The 12,677-nt window shown below is 31.3% G+C and overlaps 2 protein-coding genes across 2 annotated transcripts in view; both read right to left on the bottom strand.

Annotated features, from left to right (window-relative positions):
- Positions 1-3,965: 3,965 nt before the first annotated feature.
- On the bottom strand, positions 3,966-5,981 carry LOC21385049 (glutathione S-transferase U10). The gene is made up of 2 exons (XM_010088253.1): positions 5,655-5,981; positions 3,966-4,328 (listed from the first exon to the last, which is right to left on the bottom strand). The coding sequence occupies exons 1-2, from the start codon at positions 5,979-5,981 to the stop codon at positions 3,966-3,968; spliced, it is 690 nt and encodes a 229-aa protein (XP_010086555.1).
- A 5,462-nt stretch (positions 5,982-11,443) lies between these two features.
- The window catches only part of LOC21385048, a 5,359-nt gene continuing 4,125 nt past the window's right edge, over positions 11,444-12,677 (bottom strand). The window contains exons 4-5 of the mRNA XM_024175279.1: positions 12,120-12,334; positions 11,444-11,771 (exon numbers count right to left, since the gene is read on the bottom strand). Coding sequence (XP_024031047.1) covers positions 11,520-11,771; positions 12,120-12,334 — 467 coding nt within the window. The 3' untranslated portion in view covers positions 11,444-11,519. The remainder of the gene's footprint in view (positions 11,772-12,119; positions 12,335-12,677) is intronic.

The following is a 12,677-nucleotide window of genomic DNA, read 5'->3' as shown; positions in this document are numbered from 1 at the left end:
CTGGTTATAATTTAAAAATAGAAAATTGGTGATCATTTTGAAGACGCTTGAATCGGTGACCATTTCCAAGACGCTTAATTTGTTATGTTCTGTTTGCAATTTGCATACATATGAAATCATGTTCATTTATTTGTTTACATTTTTCAAAGGTGATATGCGATTATGACGTTAGTTTTTTATTATTATCATTATTTTATATAGAGTTTTACATGAACAAATTTCCGTTCATATTGCATATTTTTTAATGCCATTTACAATAAGATTTTATAATATTTGTTATAAAACTCTAATGACAGTTTTCAACTTTTTATCCAAACACAATTCTGATTTTATTCATAATTCAAATTATAATTTATTTACATATCCAAACACCGGTTCGAATCACAATTCAAATCACTACAATTCAGATTTTACAGTTCTAATAAAAAAAGTTCAAATCTTCACATTTTAAATTGTTGAACCAAACAAATCCTAAGACTATTTATGAAAATTAACTTTTATTTTTTGAGACTATCTAGTAAGTTTGAAAAAATGAGCTATCCAAAAAGTCTTTCAAGTTATTTCTTTTTTATACTTTTTTATTCTGATTTGATTTTGATGGGAGCTAAAGAACATTTCTTGTTTTTTGTATTGTTAAGTACTTAAACGATAATGGGCATGTGGAAATGTGCATTCCTCTTTTCTTTTCTTTTCTTTTTTTTTTTTTTTTGAAGAATGCACATGTTTTTTTATTATTTATTTTTTCGAAAGAAACAATGGTATTAGATGATCCGTGATGATTATATTATTTACATCATATCAAAAAAATAACTAGTGTATAAATTTAATAATTTCTTCGAAAGTATGATAGTTTAAAATAGTGCAACACCCATTAAAAGTAATATTTATTTACTTATGATAGTTTAAAATATTGCAACACCAATTAAAAGTAATATTTATTTACTTATGATAGTTTAAAATATTGCAACACCAATTAAAAGTAATATTTATTTACTTTTACTATATCGTAAACTTCTTTTACAATATTCGTTCTTTGAAGATTAATTAAAACAATGAATCAACTCTCAAACAGTATCACCTTCAAAATTTTTGAATTCTAAACTTAAATTTGTTATTTAATTTTTGATGTACTGATTAATTAGTATCTAACTAATTATAATGGGACACGTTATTTTAATATATCTAAATATCAAAACAAGTTAAAATTAATTAAAGAGACATCTTAAACTTTTAAATGATGTGGACACAATTAATTTAACACCATTCTAGACACTGAAATTAGGCACGTGATGTGAATTCTTAAATTCTTTCTAACAGGACCATTGACAAAAGCCCAAAAAAAAAAAAAAAAAAACAAAAACAAAGCCCAAAAAAAAAAAAAAAAAAAACAACAACAACAACAATAACTTCTTCTCCAAGTTTTGATCTCCATCTTTTTCTCTTCTTTTACGATTCTTAAATCTTTCTTAACATATCCTTAATTAAGAATATTATCTCTTTCAACTCTGAATTGAATGACTCGCCAAAACTCATAACATAAAATCCAAGAAATCTCATGCCCACCTTAACCATATATATAAGGCCTCACCAAGCAAATCCACACGTCAAACCAATTCCTAATCTCATACATACATACATACATACATACATATATATATATATATGGAGAGAGAGAGAGAGAGAGAGAGGCAAAGTGAGGTGATACTGCTCGGGACATGGGCTAGTAGCTATTGCAAGAGATCAGTTGAGTTGGCCCTTAAACTTAAGGGCATACCCTATGAGTACGTAGAGGAAGATCTATCCAACAAAAGTGAGCTGCTTCTTCTCCACAATCCTGTCCACGAGAAAGTACCTGTGCTTTTGCACAAAGGGAAGGCCATAGCACAGAATCGCTTGTCATCCTTGAGTACATTGATGAGACTTGGAAAGGGACACCTAAGCTTTTGCCCGAGGATCCATTTGAGAGAGCCAAAGTTCGTTTTTGGGTTGACTTCTATGATCAAAAGGTAGGTAAATGTAAAATTTCAACTCCCTATACTGTTTTACAATTTGACCAATATATTTATCCTCGGGTTTTTTGATGTAAGAGCTATACAATCTGTCGTTTGTGTTGCTGTATTTAATTTGTTGTTGCTTCTTGCTTTATGTTATTGTTGGCTAATACTTTTCTGATGTCGTTTGGTTGTAAGGGAGTTCATAATCTCTGTTTGGTGGTTGGTGAGGTCTTAGAGCTGATTTTGTTGACTCTTAACAATTGAGATGTTGTAGATCTGAAGGCTTGGAACGTGATTCCACCTTCATCTGAGATTGAATCTCAGCTTATTAATACTTCCTCCGTCATTTCTACTTTAAACCGTCATATTTATATTAAGTTTAGTTTTACAATAATACGATTATGATTAGATTTAACGTTTAGAAACATACGTTGGCATAAGGCACTCATACTGCAGAAAGTGTTCATGTGCTAACTTTTTAGTTGAACATGACAAATGGTTATAAAATTAAATTTTACTAATTATAAGAGTGGCAGTTTATTTGCCATATAATTGTTAGCCTAATAGTTCCTGTTTCTACAAGTTAATTTCTCACATAGGTACAAATTGTATCTTCAGATATTCAAATTTTGTGTACTCCATCCTTTCCATTTGCAGATTATGTTGGCTATGGCGCCCAATAATTAATATTTAACAAAGGATTTTATGTCGTTACAGAACTAGTATTGGTTTAGTGGAATAATTATATTATGTGACCAAATAAAAGTTGCGGATCACGTAGATTAATAATGGCTACTAATGTGTTGTGAAGATTGCAATAAACATATATTGATGTTTGGTGTGTGTAATATTAGCATTACTTTGAAATCTGTTCCTTCAATTTAGAATCTGAATGAGCGTATCCGGTCACACGGCTTCCTTGTGCAATATGCTCAATTTTCCTCGGTTTGCCATTTTGTGAAAAAAAGAATAAAAAAATGGAATTCTTTATTGGCAGATTCAAGTAAAAAAGAAAAAAGAAAAAAAGATTTGTTCCCCATAGATTTAAACTTTAAAGGCTGTCAACGTGTGTCGTTTGCCAAAAAAGGAAAAAAAAATATATGGGAGAATGAAGTAAATAATAGCTTTTAAAACTATTTAAAATAAATATCAATAAATTAAAAATTTATGTGGTAAAAGAATTTTTCACAAGTTATAAATAAGAAATTTACGTGGTAAAAAATATTTATTTTTATTACTATTTACTTTAAATATTTCTAAACATTCTATTTATTTAGTTTAGTTTTATAAGTATGTTATTTACTGTAATTTCTGAAAAAGGTAATGTGTGTCGAAGGTTGTCAAAAACAAAAAAAGATATTCTAATGATACGAATGTCGTTTGCCGAAACGACCGATATTAAATCGGAGTCCCGACCCCAAACAAAACGACCAAAGCAGAGGAATGGAAGCCACACCATTGGAAGTGACAGTAACTCTAGAAGAACATCAATTCGAAAAGCGGAAACATTATCTTAAACATCATAAACATAAACATAAATAAATAAACATCATTACTAAGAGAGAATCAGTTTCCGTTAAGTGTTTCGCACTTTTTTTGTTTTGTTTTGTTTTTGTTCAGCAGGAAACTATTTTGATGCCCTTAAAACAAAATACAACTTGTATTGGCAGATTTGAACTTTAAACCTGACTTAATGATATACTCAAAGCATTTGTCAAATCCATCTTCCATTAACAAAATTCTAATAAAATCTGGTGCATATTCACAAAGGGCTTTTTTATTTTTAACTATTTCTAGAACTTAAACCGAAAAACTCAATACACTGAAAACAACTCACACGACCACTAAACACACTAATTGAGCTAACATATGCACCGGACTTAATTCAAACTTTATTTATACACATACACAGAACCATGCATGTAAAAAAAATTTAAAAAAAAAAAAAAGCAATGATTTTGAAAAAGTCCATCAAGACAGTATTCGAGCTTGAAAAGCCTTGAGCCTATCAACCAATCTGTCATGATCAGGAAGCGTTTCTTTGATCAAAGGGCATTCCCTAAGAGAATTTACCCACGACAGAAATGTTGGGTTCTTTTCAGATGAAATGATCATCGCAACAGCTTCATGGAAAGCTGGATAGCTGCATGCGTACGAGTTGACTACAATCCCAAGAAAGCTAACGTTACCATCATCATCAAAGAAAGGTGATTTTCCCGGAAAATCTTTCTGGATTCCTTCTTCAAATACCCCCAGCAACTCGCTCAACTCTTCGATGGCTTTCTCTCTTTCTTGCCCTTTTGATCCTCCAATGGTGTATATGGCTGGTATTATCTGTGCATGATATATAATTGCCAAATTTGGTTTGTGTTTGCACTTAATGATATTGTAACCAAATTATTAACTTTGAAGGGGAAATTAAAACACACAACACGACTACATGTGATAGGGGCAGCTATGTAATCATGAGTGGTCATCGTTTAGAATGTCGCTTCATTCTCAAATCAATCATATGCACAAGGACCTTTCTATCCCGTCGGGACACATAGGCTGCCCTTGCAAAATGCATTGCGTGAAAAAAAAAAAAAGAAAAAAAAAACGAAGAAAATATAACATATATAATAAATACCATTCATCAAAACAAAATATAATAGCTAGATGTTTATAGCTAATATTCAGAATCAAATATAAGAGATATCTAATAATTCCTAAAAGAAGCATTTAAACGATTGTGATTCTAGGCTAATTTAATTCCTATAAAAAAAAAAACGAAGAAAATATAACATATATAATAAATACCATTCATCAAAACAAAATATAATAGCTAGATGTTTATAGCTAATATTCAGAATCAAATATAAGAGATATCTAATAATTCCTAAAAGAAGCATTTAAACGATTGTGATTCTAGGCTAATTTAATTCCTATCTTAATTTTATGTCTTCACTTCAAATCTCCCATTATCTTAATTTGTGATTACCAATCCTTTTTAATTACCATTATGAATTGTTTTCTTAACTGTTGGATTAAGATTTTAATGACTTGGTATGTGATTGAAACAATTTCGTGTCGGGCACTACAAATTTTCAACATGGACACTCACATATCAAACCATTAAACACTTAATCTATGGTTACAAACCATAGTTCCTGACAGTAGTTAAGAAGGAGTTCTAAATAAAAGAAAAAAAAATTTACAAAAGTGTGATAGCAGACCTGGCCTAGCATAATTTCACACCAACCTACCACAAAATTGATATTTGACTTCGAATCTCACCACCAAAATAATATCTTTTTTTTTTGGGAGTTCCTATGGAATGACAGAAAAAAATGAATTATCGATAGTTCTCTATTTTTTATTCATTAAATCTGTATCAGAAACTGTCTATTATGCATAGTTCGAATCTCACCACCAAAATAATATCTTTTTTTTTGGGAGTTCCTATGGAATGACAGAAAAAAATGAATTATCGATAGTTCTCTACTTTTTATTCATTAAATCTATATCAGAAGCTGTCTATTATGCATAGTTTTTTAATCTAAAGTGATTTTGACTAAATCTAACGATTAAAAATTGACTCTACTAGTAGGCCGGTGTATGAAGGTCCTTAAAAAATAAAAATAAAAAATAAAAATAAAAAAACTTACAGAATTTCCTTACCTTCTGGTCATAAAAGTTGGCCCAAAAGCGGATTTTGGCCCTCTCAAAAGGTTCTTGGGGCAGAATCTTTGGAGGGAAAGTCCAGTTCTCATCAATGTATTCTAGGATGACAAGGGACTCCAAAATCGGCCTGCCCTTGTGAACAAGGACAGGTACCTTTTTGTGGACAGGATTGTAGTGAAGAAGCAACTCACTCTTGTTTGCCAGATCTTCTTCTACATACTCATAAGGTATGCCCTTAAGTTTCAGGGCTAGCTCAACTCTGCCGCTTATTGAGTTTGCCCATGTCCCAAACACCACAACTTCGCTATTTGGCTTCTGCTCCATTTTGTGTTTCTGTGTGTGTGCCTCTCTCTGGTGATTTCTCTACATGTTTTAATTTATAGGCAAATGGTTTTTGGCATGTTGATGCCATTATAGAGAATATGTTATGGTGATAACATGTTGGAGTTCCTAGCGTTGTGAATGAACTATATACTATACATCCATTACTAGGTCAACGTCAATCTACATCATTAAATAATTAACTTATTAATGCGACACACACAACAAAAGCAAAAGTAATGAGAACTAGTTGGAAAGATGCATATTCAACATAAAGGACTTCCTAGTTCTTTTTTGTTTTGTTTTGTTTTTTTTTTTTTGGTTGCTGATCAGAAGAACTTCCTACTTGCATACTATATAATAAGATAACGCACAATGCGGATATTTGCATTATGAGCCCAACCTAGCCAGGTAAATAAAACAACCCTCTCAAAAAAAAAAAAGAAAAAAAGAAAGAAGCCCCCTCAAAAAAGGGAAAAAATTAATTAAAACGTCTAGCATAAATAGGGGATGGTAATGGGACGATGTAAGGCAGGAAATGATTTTCCGTTCCCATTCCTGCACCCCGAAATCATCACCATCCCCGCCCTCTTTGCCGCATAAGGAGAAGTGAGGTCGGAATTGGGGATTCTCCCATGAGAGCTCCATTCTTTATATAACATAATAATGCATTTCAAAATTACAACAATTTAAAATAAAAACAAAGTAGAAATTCAATATAAATTTGAACCAAAATTAAAAGTTGCACAAAATAAATTAAGTTCCAAATATGCAAACCAATTCTTAAGAATAAAGTCACAAAAGAACTAATTATATTTTAAGTGTTAATAGTATCTATTTATTTACACAAATATATATGTTCATATGAATATCGGAATGGAGGTAGGGCGGAGAGTGCTTTCCTTCTCCCCACCGCGCTAAGATTCATAGAGTAGATTTTATCCCATCCCCACCTCCATCACCAATTATGATCCCCTATTCCTGCATTTTTCCGGGTGGAGCTCCGGAGGACTCTATCTCAATGAGGAATACTACCATCTCTAAGCATAAGTGTCTAGAACTCGATCACTCTGATTAGTAACAAATGGCTCGTTTGGTTTATGCGTTTAAATTAGTGATTTTTAATTTTGGCATTTAAAATTTAAATTTTTTGTAAGAAGAAAACACTGTTGCAGAATAAAACTTAAGAGTTTAAACGCATGAAACAAACACACCTAAAGTGCAAGGTTCATTTGCATATTGGATGCGGTGGAAAACAAATTAAATTAAAACAAGTCTCGTTTTCTTTTCATTTAAGTAATCAATAATGGGAGTAATTGGGAGTTTTAAAAGTACCATACTCATTATTTTTTATATATTTAGGAGAAAAATACTTTATTCGTAAAATATCATAGTTTTGAATACTCTAATTTTCAACAATTTTTATTCAATTATCATATTGTTTCTTAATTTAAAATGATTTTCATGTAATGTTGTACTAATATTCTAAGATATTTTTTCATATCTTATCCTAAAATTCTTTATATTTTGTTTGTGCCGTATCGACTAAGTTAATAAAGATATAAACAAATCTTCAAAAGAAAAAAAAGAATGAAAAATATAAACAAATCTCTACTTGTGTGAAAACTGTGTCAGGATCAGACAAACTAAAAACAGTGTTTTGTACACACAGAACAACTTGAAAACATCCTGTTAAAACAATAACACAAAATTGTTGTGCAAAATAAATACGCGGAATATAAATGACACAATAATACGGTTTTTTAATGTGGTCAAAATCTCAAGAGGGAAAAATCCATGGGTTCTAATCACACTAGTTAAAAATAAGGATTTTACTAAACATCAAATTACAGTTACAATGATTGGAATTTAAGAAAGTCCCCCGTTCATTTCGCTGATTCGAGTTTAGAATTCGAGTTTTGCTACAGTAAAAAGCTCTCACAAACAATCAAATTTAACTTTTTTGCTACAGTAAAAAGCTCTCACATAAAATCACATCTCAACTTGAATTAAAAACTCGAATCAGCGAACTAAACGAGCCCATCTCCACCACTACAGAATCCATGAGATATCTAGCCTTCTTACTTAACTCATCTTCAGACTGCTTATCCAACTCAAAGTCCTCTTGCTAGCCTTTGATCTAATTGGTGTACTCTGAGTATGATGATCCGTCTTTAGCTCCTCCTTAGACTTATTCAGGATCAATTAAAGCTAAACAGAGTTTGTGCGCAATAAATGAAGCCTAAAAACTAACTCTGGTATTTGTCTCATGCTAAAGCTAATGAAACATTTGGTTCATGGATTAAAATCATAAGATTAGAATTATTTTTTATTTACGTGTATTTTTTGTGAGAGAAAATACTGTAGCGAAGCATAAACTATGATTTAAATCGGGGTACGAATCTCCCAACCAAACAACCCCTAAATGCCAAATATGGAGCGAGTGATCTTTTTTAAATAATGAAATCCTAGATCCAGCTTTGAATTTGAACTTCACTAACTCAAAATCTTCAGAATTTTCTCTTCTCAAAATTCCAATTGTCTTAAAAACTGTAGTTCGAACAGTATCTCGAACCTTTACATCGCGTAGAACTTATTTTATGGTCTTTTCATCATGATAGAGTATTTGTGCTTATAGTGTTAATACACTAAAATTGATGCAAAGTTAATTGTTAGTTCAAATTCAAATACAATTCAAATTCGAAATTTATCTGCAAAATCCTACAAATAACCACCAAAAAACTTCCTTAATAAGTAGAATAATAAAATTAATCTAGATGCATTTAAGCACGAGGATTAACTCCACAAAAATCGAACTAGAGATAAATATTAGATTAAGAATCTAATTTCACAAAAATATATAATTCAAAACCCAAGTAATTAAGAGATAAACATGATTTAAACTTTAAGCTCAGGTTTTTTTTCAAAACAGAATTCAGATTAACACAACAACAACTATTGCCAATAAGAATATTTAGGAATCAAATCCCTAACAAACCGTAATAAAAGATGCTGAAAGTGACTTGTAGTGGCGCAAGAATAATCTCACACACAATTAATAAATTCTTTGTAGTTCCCCTTTTTTTTTTTTTTTTTTTCAAGCCACTAAGCTTTCACCTATAAGCTCCTTAGTGGTGATTTAATCCTATAATGCCGAATTTTCGTGCTTTTGGCGGCCACTAATTAGAAATTTAGGACCCGTTCACTTCGCTGATTTGAATTTGTAATTCGAGTTGAGATGTGATTTTATGTGAGAGCTTTTTACTGTAGCAAAAAAGTTAGATGTGACTGTTTCTGAGAATTTTTTACTGTAGCAAAACTCGAATTCTAAACTTGAATCAGTGAAGTGAACGAGGCTTGTCAGTCACCATTAGTTGTGCATGTTATCGACAAACTGAGTTTAATCATTTATATTGACTTTTATGACAATTACATAGGGGCAATATTGTGATAACATTTTTGTTGGCCAACAAAACTAAAGATTTAGTGGAAATTTTGTTTCTCCACTAATGGGCATTTTTCCTTACCAGTAATAACTACAATCTTGACTAACTTTGATTAAAAATTAAAAAAAAAAGTTCTAATATATTTTACGTGAAAGATTAATGATAATGAAAAGATTCAACAAAATTGAGTCTGATTTACTTGTGTATGTACATTGAAAGATCTACTGTTTAGATGGAACAAAATGGTTTAAGAACTACTAAAGAAAAGGTTTTATAAACATATAAAACAAATGAAAAATACTTAAAAGATCCTATCTTCAACCCAAAGCAACTATCATATTCATACCTTGGTAAGTGGTACCTTTATTAATTTGTCTCTGCACATGGTTATAACTTATAGTCTTATTGCTACTTTGTTATTATTATGTGAAGATGTGGATTTTTTTTTTTTTTTTTTTTGCCCCCCTGAAAATGTGGGTGTTTTTTCCTGGTCTCATAATCAAAATTAATTTTGTAAGTGCCCAACAAAATGGGCTCAAAGTTCAGATGAACCCTAAGCAGTCTGTCGCTAGTTTGGCCCATTTCTTTTGCTGGGCTGGAGCGATTTAAGTCGCCAACTCTTATAGAGAAAATTCAGGGCATCTGCCTGAACACCTTTTTAGCTCGGTTCTTTAGTTTTATATGATTTTTTTTTTTTTTCTCTTTTAACTTATGGTGTTCTCATATTGATATGTAATAAAAGAAAGTTGGATATAAATCTTTTATCTTTTACTATTTAAAAAGTGACAAAATTGACATAAATTTTAATATTCCTGTGTTGAGGGGGGCATTCCTCTAGATTTCTCAATGGAGTAATTACACAATTATATTTACAACTTCAACTTTTTTGAGTCAGATTTCAACAACTCAATCATATCTTTCTTCAAGCCCTTCTCATGAGGAACTTTTACTATCAAGTATCAATCAATCCAGGTGACTCTTTAACCTTTTTTTTTTTTTTTTTTTTGGTTTTAAGACATTGAGGTTGTGTTTGCTTGGGTGGAACAAAAAATGGAAAGGAAAGAAGTACATGGCAGCCCCCTTTTGAGTCAAAAACTCAAAAAAAATAATTCGAGTTATAATTTTATTTAAATTCATATTCTTTTAAGTTTGAACTCGAGTTTGAAACTAAAACTCGAGTTCAAGTTTCCCCTTTAATTCGAGTTCAGAAACTCAAACTCAAATTAATGAACATTATTTTTTATATTCTTAAAAATGCTATAACTTTTTCGTTTTAAATCTGATTGAGATGATTTTTTTTCTATGCGTTGACAACAAAAAGACGAATAAAACCCCACCCATATACCTTATTAAAATTTTCCATCAGCATTGAGTTTTTATTAAAATACTATATAAATACAAATTCAAGTTTTAACTCACTCAAACACAAACTCAAAAAAGATTCTTATCTCAAACCATAACTCAAATGTACACAACCAAACACAAACTCAAGTTACAAGTTCAACTCAAGTTATAACTCAAACTCAACTCAAAATCTACACTCAAGTCACCTAACTCAAAAACAGCAAAAGAACATCCCCTGACAATTAACCCCGTTCATTTCACTGATTCAAGTTTAGAATTCGAGTTTTGCTACAGTAAAAAGCTCTCACAAACAATCATATCTAACTTTTTTACTACAGTAAAAAGCTCTCACATAAAATCACATCTCAACTCGAATTAAAAACTCGAATCAGCGAACTAAACGGGCCTTGTTTGGTTAGATTTAGTACATAATAACATTGGTTTGCAGCATTGAAACATTTTGAAATGCCAAAAATGAAAAAATAAAATGTTGCGCATGGTCGAAGCTTCACTAAGCCGCGACCTTTTGCCAGAAGGAAGTCGATGCTACAAGCAAATCATGAGAAACACAAAATAAAAAAGGTATCCTTGAAAATGAGCAACATCTTCATAAAATTTGTACATGTATATCATGTCTATTGAATGTGTATACCTCATTAAACAAGTTTAGGCCAATGCTATATCCAAAACCTAATGTTATTATTTCTGTATTGAGCAAATTAAATACCGAGGCAGAATATTAGTTACAATGTCAACATGGAAAAAGCAAAAACGAAGCTTCCATGTGAACCTTTCTGTTAACGAAACCGATCTGGTTTAGTTTTTGCTGACACCAAATTAACTGATCTCTAGTTAATCTTGACATACTTAGCACTCTTGAAACAAGTCTCAACTCAACTTGAGCCAAAAACAATGCGTGTTGAAGCCCGCCTCCTTGCTGCTTTTGGAGCTTCTTCACCACACAATTCCCACTCCTCTGTATGTCCTTAACCTTTCTCTCTTTCTTCAACCAAAAAAAAAAAAAATCAAATTTAAATAAAGAAAAAAAAAACAGACAAAAATAAGTTAGCCAGTGAATTCTACAGTAGTGATAAAAAACTGTACGGCATAACCTACTCTAGTAGTGGCTTAGTCAAAGTTTTAGGTTTCGTTCATTTCACGGATTCGAGTTTTCAATTTCAATTTTACAACAGTTAAAAGCTTTCATAAAAAATCACATCTAATTTTTTTCTTATAATGAAAAGCTCTCATAAAAAATCACATCTAACATTTTTACTATAATAAAAAATTCTCATATAAAATCATATCTCAACTCAAATCTACGAGCTGAACGAGACTTCGTAAAGCAAACCTTTTGAAATTCTTTCTTTATGCCCATCAGAAGCTTAGAGTCAACGGGGTCAGTCGCAGTTTGTTGAGCAAACTTTAAGTTATTGCTCTTTTCGTCTTTCCGAAGAAATTCCCAGAATGTAAACATTGCTTCCACAATGATTTTTTCCAAAGTCTCACAAAAAATTGCATCTTCATTCCCTTCCATTAAGTACTTCTTATCCTTCACACAATCATCTGAAATACATTTTTTTTTTTTTTTTTTAAAAAAAGCACATTAGTAAAAAGAACACCAACACGAAATGCAAACTTGTCGATTTATCGATACCTTTTATGGCGGGAACTTGCATGAGGCTACGAATAACACATCGATTCTTAACGTAGTTTTGAACTCTTGGTCCTTGAAATGATTCATCCTCTACGAATCGCTGAAGTAGCACTTGAAAAAGCTGAAAGTCGGAGGCGACTATGTTGTACTGATGAGAGCCTCGAGCGTCGTCGTTTTGGAATAAGTCTTGGATTTTCCTGTGCTGCCAATGAAGGATTTCCCAAGACAGGCAAACTTGTCCTACATACACCA

This window comes from Morus notabilis, unplaced genomic scaffold (genome assembly GCF_000414095.1).
Source record: "Morus notabilis unplaced genomic scaffold, ASM41409v2 Scaffold1817, whole genome shotgun sequence".
Classification (NCBI taxonomy): Eukaryota; Viridiplantae; Streptophyta; class Magnoliopsida; order Rosales; family Moraceae; genus Morus; species Morus notabilis.
Note: the sequence above shows the minus strand (reverse complement) of the source record. Positions and strands in the feature narration are given on the sequence as shown.

What these genes read in the sequence shown, in the direction of transcription:
- LOC21385049 (XM_010088253.1), bottom strand. Translation starts at nt 5,981, where the DNA reads ATGGAGCAGAAGCCAAATAGCGAAGTTGTGGTGTTTGGGACATGGGCA. An exon ending in CCAACTTTTATGACCAGAAG is followed by an intron (nt 4,329 to 5,654) that starts GTAAGGAAATTC and finishes TATCATGCACAG; the next exon opens with ATAATACCAGCCATATACAC.